This window comes from Benincasa hispida, chromosome 3, assembly GCF_027475165.1.
Source record: "Benincasa hispida cultivar pf3 chromosome 3, pf3_genome.v1.1, whole genome shotgun sequence".
In the NCBI taxonomy this organism is placed as follows: Eukaryota; Viridiplantae; Streptophyta; class Magnoliopsida; order Cucurbitales; family Cucurbitaceae; genus Benincasa; species Benincasa hispida.
Window position 1 is genome coordinate 10,553,444 of NC_143480.1, and position 7,415 is coordinate 10,560,858.

The 7,415-nt window shown below is 33.1% G+C and overlaps 1 protein-coding gene across 1 annotated transcript; it reads right to left on the minus strand.

Annotated features, from left to right (window-relative positions):
- Nucleotides 1-3,508: 3,508 nt before the first annotated feature.
- Nucleotides 3,509-5,849, minus strand: LOC120072756 (epoxide hydrolase 2-like). Its single transcript, XM_039025234.2, has 5 exons — nt 5,602-5,849; nt 5,316-5,530; nt 4,893-5,063; nt 4,046-4,281; nt 3,509-3,950 (listed from the first exon to the last, which is right to left on the minus strand). The coding sequence occupies exons 1-5, from the start codon at nt 5,669-5,671 to the stop codon at nt 3,698-3,700; spliced, it is 945 nt and encodes a 314-aa protein (XP_038881162.1). The 5' UTR covers nt 5,672-5,849; the 3' UTR covers nt 3,509-3,697.
- Nucleotides 5,850-7,415: the final 1,566 nt, after the last annotated feature.

The following is a 7,415-nucleotide window of genomic DNA, read 5'->3' on the forward strand; positions in this document are numbered from 1 at the left end:
AGAGAGGTTAAGTCATAGTTGGACTATGACTTATTGTTCATTAGAGGGATCAATGGTACTTAAGGAATTAGATGTAACTACAAGGGCAAAACGATAATTTTGGTCTAGTTGTACTTACAAATAATTGGTGAAGGATCATCACATTGTTGACTAGTTATATCCAATGGACATAGAAATATATCTGTAGTGTAAAGAGTGCAGTTGTCGATCTTTAGTGGATTGTCGACTAAGAGCCCGCTCACTCTTTAGTGATTCTCATCCCAAAAGAGAATACAAGAGGCTCCAATTGGTGGTGGCCATTTGGATCGTTCATGTTTTATTCGTGACAAATTTGGAAGAGGGAATTCGTGAAGTAAGGTTCTTCAAAGGTTAGGTTTTCTAGAAATCCTAATTTTCCTTTTCTCAATTTTTTTTTGGCATGCTATAATTTATGTGATTTTTCATAATTTTTATTATGTAATTTTACATTCTATGTAAAATTAAAAATTTGGACAATCCACGTTTTCGCTCAAGGCCTTCATAGGTTCTTTCACGCATGACACCCGTGTAAGTAAGCCAAAATGAAGGTAAGTAACTAGGATCCGCGCAATGTAAGTAACATTTAATAAACACAACTCCAATGTTTGGCAAAAGTTAAACTTAGCTAAGATAGGAGTTGAGTTGAACTTGGCACGTAACTATAGTTGGATATTTGCATGATACCCATGAAGCCAAAATGAAAGGCGTAACCAAGTTCAATGCCTTGCTACAGTTTAATAAATAACAGTAAAGTGTCAAAACTACTTTTCTTTTCAAAACAAACGCATCACAAAAGAAAAAGGGGATATACAAGTGTTCGAAATAAGAAAAAGGTTGTTGAGCAAATGTTTGCTTGCCAGATTGAAATTAAGAAAATATTTCTTTAAAGAAGTGACCGAGTCCAAGAGAATAGTGTGGCTTGAGAAAAGAGTGCAAGTGAGAAACATTCTAAGAAGCTAGTTAACGCAGCTTAGAGGTGTAGAATAAGTTTGAATTTCTCTAGTATAAGATATGCTTGAGGACAAACATTATTCTAAATTTGAGGGTGTGATAACTTGTAGAAATACAAGTTATTGTAGCCTTTTTTTTAGAATAATGAGGATAGATAAGCAAAATATGCACTAATAATACTATGAATTCATGCTAAAAAATGTATTTGCGCTAAAGTACATTTAAAATCCCTGTTGATCGCATATCATGAGTTAATTTGCGCCAAAGTATTATATGTTGCAGTTGATCGCAGGAATTATCCGCATGCGCCGAGCTCACAGCCGAAGAAGAAGCGGTTGATTGCATGCTTTGGGATATTGATGTAATCCCAGTGGATATTTTGCCACAAATCAAAATAATGACCATGATATCAGTGCTGGCATTCTCACTTACCTGGTCAAAGATAATGACTAATCATTGCAGGATCCCTCGTAGTCATCAGTAGGTTACTCTATAAATAGAGCCTCGATGCCAATATCAAAGGATTCTGATTTTGTTTGCTTGAGAATTCTGTGATCCCGAACAAGAGCACAATTGAGCATTCCTCTGAGAATCCTTCACTCCCAAAAATCACCTTTGACTACTGTTGGAACTTCGTCGGAGAAAGAGCTTGAGAGGGTCTTCTCCACTTCATACCAACATTTTGTCACCAACAGCCTTGACATTCCATCTGTTTGACATAAGAGATTGCTGAGAACTGATCTATCATCATTTTCTTCTTATCTTTCTGTTGTGTTACATTGTGTACTTAAGAAGTTAATCATTTTGTGAACAACAATTCTATTTCGATCTAGATATCATCATGTCTACTCTCATTATCTCTTCTACCTTTATCATCATTTTTATACTTACCATGAGTAACTAATCTCAATGGGGTAAGGGGGAGTTTAATGTTATGAGTTAAGTTGAGTCTTTAAGATCAATCATGTTTAGTTAGTGTATGACTATTTAAATGATTGTCTATGATCACTCATTGAGTCAAGTAGCTATAACCAACTGTCTGAGAGGGTAAGTAGTTGTGGATCTCACTAAACAAAATAAGAGGTGTTTCTAGAGATAGAAATAACCTTATGCTCAATGGTTCATCATTCATGCGTCATAGAGATATGACAAATGTGGCTGGTCGTCGAGAGGTATGTGATGAACGAATGTTGTGAGCCTGGATTACCCTTGAAGCTAAACTTAGGAACTAAGCATAGACTTCCCCCAAACCTTGCTTCTCCATACATTTTTTCCATATATTAAACCTGCTATCTATCTAAGTTTTCTCAAAATCAAATTCGAAGTGTTCATTGCCTGTTTAGATAATTTCATTGTATAGTTTCTCTAATCGCATGATCTTTGACTACTACAATTACTTTAGTCCTTGTCGCCTACACGTTACTTTCCAAACATTCGTAGTTACAAATCCCTAAGTTCGACCTCGACTCACATCGAGAAACTTATAGTTTGTTTATACTTGACAAACTATAAGAGAACTTGGGATCAGTGCATGATTAACTATGACTTGGTACATAATTAGCTCAATGCATAGTAATACTTTAACAGTTTATGTTAACCGCATCGAATTCAACAATTATATAAAGAAAAAAAACATGTCTTATTATATTGAAGAACCATAGCATTTTCGTGATTCGTTGGTAAATCAAACATTGATTCTCAATCGACTAATAATATGGGGACTATTAACATGGTTAAAGCTAAACCAATTGAAATTCAAACCAATTTTTTCTTACACATTACTAATTCTCCTAGTGTAGATGTACTTATTGTTAATAGATAAAATACGAGCATTGTTTTGATAGATAACTATTCTATAGACTTCATTACCTTTGTATGTTCACTTTGGCTTATTATAAAATATTAATTCAATTACTAACTATCCATATTCTACATGGTTGGAATTAATTATAAAACATGAATAAAAAAAATTGATTTCAAATTTTATTTATTTATTGTAGATATGTTTTTGAAATCCAAACTTTCATATTTATTTAAATTATATTTCACTAACTAATTTTTAAGTTTAAATTGTCAAAGTTTAAGAATTTGTTGAAAAATTTTCAAAGTCCAAGACTAGATAAAAACGCAATCTAAAAAAAGACTAAATAAAAACAAACGTTAAAATTGAAAATCTAATCATTTAACTTGACCTGAATGTTAAATAGGTATAGCATTTGGCCAACTTCCTATAAATTTGAAAGAAAAAAATAATAATAAAATTTTGAACCGTTTCAAAAAAACTCAAAATTCAGCTAATTCAACATTATATCGAGTAAAATGTTACCCGCTACTCTAATTTTCCAAACAAATGTTCATAATTTACCCCATAACCCAACATTTAGACATTGTAATTGACATTTTTACCTATCGTTTTAGTTTGAACAAAGGTCCCACTAACATTTCAAGTAGACATCTATAAATTTTACCAACATCTAGCTTATCAAATAACATACCTATCGTGCCAAAATAAACATAACTCAATTGATCTAAAATGGTATTTTAACTAAAAGACCGAAGATCGAATCTCCCACCCTGTTGAACTTAAAATAATAATAATAATAACATACATACATATTGTAACTTTTTATTGAATTTTAGAACATAAGTATATAGAAAGAGTCATATGGATAGATAAGGAACTAGTCACAGGTTTATTAAGATTTAAAACTTGGAGTGTTGAATGTGCTTACTGTGAAATATGCTTGGCAAGGAATGTAAGTAGTAGCTGATTAACTTCTTCAGGAGATTGCTCCTGAACAAAATGAGATCCTTCTGGTATATAGATGATCTCTAATTTGGGAACAAAATCTTTAACTCTTTCGCTTCTTACATATTCCTCAATTTCAGGGAATTTGAAAACATAATCCTTTTCACCCATTATAAAGAGTGCTGGAATTTCAACTTTTGGTTCTTTTATTCCCCAATCTTCATTTAATGACCTATCATGAATGTGCATCAATCCATCATATCTCAAATGTGACAAAATTATCAAAGTAAGACAAGATGTGATAATCTCAAAACTCAAGTGCCATACCTATAAGGAACTTTCAATGCAGTATCAAATCCAGATTTCTCATAGAGAGCTCCATAAGTTGCTAGATCTTCCTCGGTGAACCAAGGAGGAAGAGGGGTGGATGGGTCTACTAAGTCCATTACTTCTTGATTTTCTTGAGCTATTGGAATTTCACTTTTGGAGAAGAGGATATAAACATTCCTGACGACAGTTTTCGCATCAAAACGACCAAAATCAGCCTCAGCTCGTCCGGGTTCCTTGATTAGAGAGAGTTGTAGAAGTAAAGAACAAAAAGAAAAGAACAAACAGGCAAAACAAAGTTAAAAAAACTTGAAATCCAACCTAACATGATAAAAGATTAATTTATTCTGTAGAAGAACTATATATTTGCTCATTAACTATTGAGATAGAAATCTTTATCTATAATCAATACTATAAAATCAGTAGTCAGAGACTCAATAGGAATAGTCCATTTGCTAAAAAAAAAAAAAAAAAGTAAAAATTGACTCAAAATCTAAGTTGACAGATGAAGATAAATTTAATATTATATCAACGTTCTAACACTCCCCTCACTTTTAATTATAATACCCAACAAATAGAAATCAATATTAATTGGAGAGAAATAAGACATTGCAGGGGTTTGAACACATTACCTAGGCTTTAATATCATGTTAAATCATTGCTTAACCCCAAAAACTAAAGTTGCCAAGTGAAAGTAAATTTAATATTATATCAACACTCTCACAAAAACAACTCGAAACTATTTGTTTCTTTCTATAATCAATATATACATACCCAGAGCATCGAAATAATACACGCTTGAAATATTTCCATTCAGTTTGCTTTTGAAAGGGGAGCATGTGCATACCCGCCATCTTAAAGTATACACGCCTTCAGGGATGATGCTTTGGACACTCTTAACAGATTCAGGAGGAAGGAATGGCACTCCCAATGTGACAATTCCCAATGCCCTTTCAGGATGTTTCAAAGCAAAGTAATAAGCTGGCCATGCTCCAAAATCTTTCGCAACAACAAACACCTATACAAAGTAATGTTAGAAGATTCCTTAGTTCACCATATCATTGCAACTGGCTATGTTGAAATGCCTTTAACTTAAAATCATAAAATCAAAAGTTAACATGCCTGATTTGATACTATGTTTTACATTTTATTCCCCTATTAATCAATTCAACCAGCAGTTCATTTGTTCAAACACCTAGCAGTCAATGTAATGCAATCTTGAGTGGAACCCTAAATCAAAGCGCATGCTATGGAGAATTCAGAACAGTACCTTGGGAATGTTGAGAGCGTCAAGAATCCCAAGGAGATCGCTAATGAGGTCGCTGAATGAAGCCTTGGAGGGCTCGGCGGGGGAATCGGAGAGTCCATATCCTCTGTAATCGGGAGCGAGTACTCGGAATCCGGCGTCAGCAAGAGCAATCATCTGGTACCGCCATGAGTACCATATCTCCGGAAATCCGTGCAGGAAGACGACGATATTGGAACCTGAAAGAAAAATGGTTTTGGTAAGGAAAAAGTGTTCCGGTGAAGAAATTGACGATGAGATGAGTAATCACCGGTTCCGATCTCTGCTACATGGAGCGTTAAGCCTCCAACCTCGATGAAATTGTGGTGAATTCGATCCATTTGAGAGCCAATGGAAATGAGTGAGTGAAAGACGAAGAGATTTTGGAGTCTGCTCTGCTTCAATTTTTCTAACAAACATCTTCTTAGTAAAAATAATAAAATAAAATAAATAATAAAAGTCGTTGTTTGTGGGCGGGACTTTCTTGGTCCGTTCCGGAAAATCTAAACAGAGACTTTTCGGTGTTTTATTATTGTCTTAAAGTTAAATACATAATTGCAAAGACTAAACTAACACTAATATTTTAGGGATGTTCTTTTCACTTAAAAAAAAAAGGATTTTAAAAAATAAAATAGCAAGGGAAACTAATTTAATAAAATAACAAAAAATAATCTTCTTATAGATGATAAAATATTGTTATATTTATAAATATTTTGATTATTTTTTTATTTGAAAATAACATTTTTTTTAATTTAATTTTAGAAAATGACGTTGTTTGTTAAAGTTGAAAGGAATTTTTAATAATAACAATAAAATAAATAAATAAATAAATTTTCGATGTAATTAAAATAGAGTTGGAATTTATATCACATAAGTGTTTAAGAGAATGATTGAAACTTATTTCAAAGATTTAGAACGAGACAACAAGTGTATTCATTTTAAAATTTTGAAAGAAAAAATGTGGTAAATAATATTGTAAGGTTAGCTTGTAACAACATTTCAAACGATTTAAATTAATAAAAGAAAAGATTGCACTTTAAATGTACAAGATTAAATTATAAAAAAATACTCGAAACGAGGATGACTTCTCCCTTCCTAATTACAATTAGGGGTGATCATTGAAACCGCTGAAACTGAACCGAATATTAAACCGTACTGAAATTCAAGTAATGTGGTTTGGTTCGGTTTGACATATATTGAAACCGATCTAATGCGGTTTGGTTCGTTTTCAAATACGAAAACCGGTTTGAAATCGAACCGAACCGCTTTTAAATGAATGTATTAAAAATATATAATTATATATAATATATTTATATCTTTTTAGGGTTTCATTTTTAGTTCAGCTTCGATCTCTATTCTCTCTCAGACTCGCTCGACAGTGGACGACTGGACGCCGTTAGACTCCGTCAAAGTTCTCCGATCTCTACCAGGCTGACGGTTGATGCCACCAGGCTAAATCGCCGTCAACCATAGATATCTCTGTCCTCCGTCAAAGTTTCTTCAAATTTCGAAGTCCTCCAATCAGCTGTCGAAGTTCTCCAATCTCACGTCTCAACTTCAGATCTCACATCTTCCGTAGATCTCACGTCTCCAATCACTCGACAATGGGTACCATTTTTTTCTTTCTTGTTTTCATCCATTTGTTGTTAATGTTTGGTTGGGGCTGCTAATTTTTTTATTTAAACTTCAAGTTGCTGCTGAGAACTATGTATGTTTCGATTGCATTTCGAAGCCCTTTTTTTTTTCTTCTTTTTCTTTCGATTATTTTGATTCAAGAATGAGGAATTTAAGCGAATAGTGAACACAAATTGGACATGTCCATTCTATTGTGGTTATCTCTTATCTATGCCGAAATGTCCATTCTATTGTGAAAATTAAAGTGATTTTAATGGTGAACCTAGGAGAAACTTAAAAAAAAAAAAAAAATCGTGAAACCGAAACGAGTTTGGTTCGATTTGATTTCAGAAAAATAATTTTTAAAATTTACGGTTTGGTCTGGTTTGAGTGTCAAACCGAACCAAATCAAACCGTGAATACCCCTAATTACAATGAATTTGGTAGGGATTGAGGCGAAAATTCCCTAGG

What these genes read in the sequence shown, in the direction of transcription:
- LOC120072756 (XM_039025234.2), bottom strand. Translation starts at nt 5,671, where the DNA reads ATGGATCGAATTCACCACAATTTCATCGAGGTTGGAGGCTTAACGCTC. An exon ending in TGTAGCAGAGATCGGAACCG is followed by an intron (nt 5,531 to 5,601) that starts GTGATTACTCAT and finishes TTTTTCTTTCAG; the next exon opens with GTTCCAATATCGTCGTCTTC. An exon ending in ACGCTCTCAACATTCCCAAG is followed by an intron (nt 5,064 to 5,315) that starts GTACTGTTCTGA and finishes TACTTTGTATAG; the next exon opens with GTGTTTGTTGTTGCGAAAGA.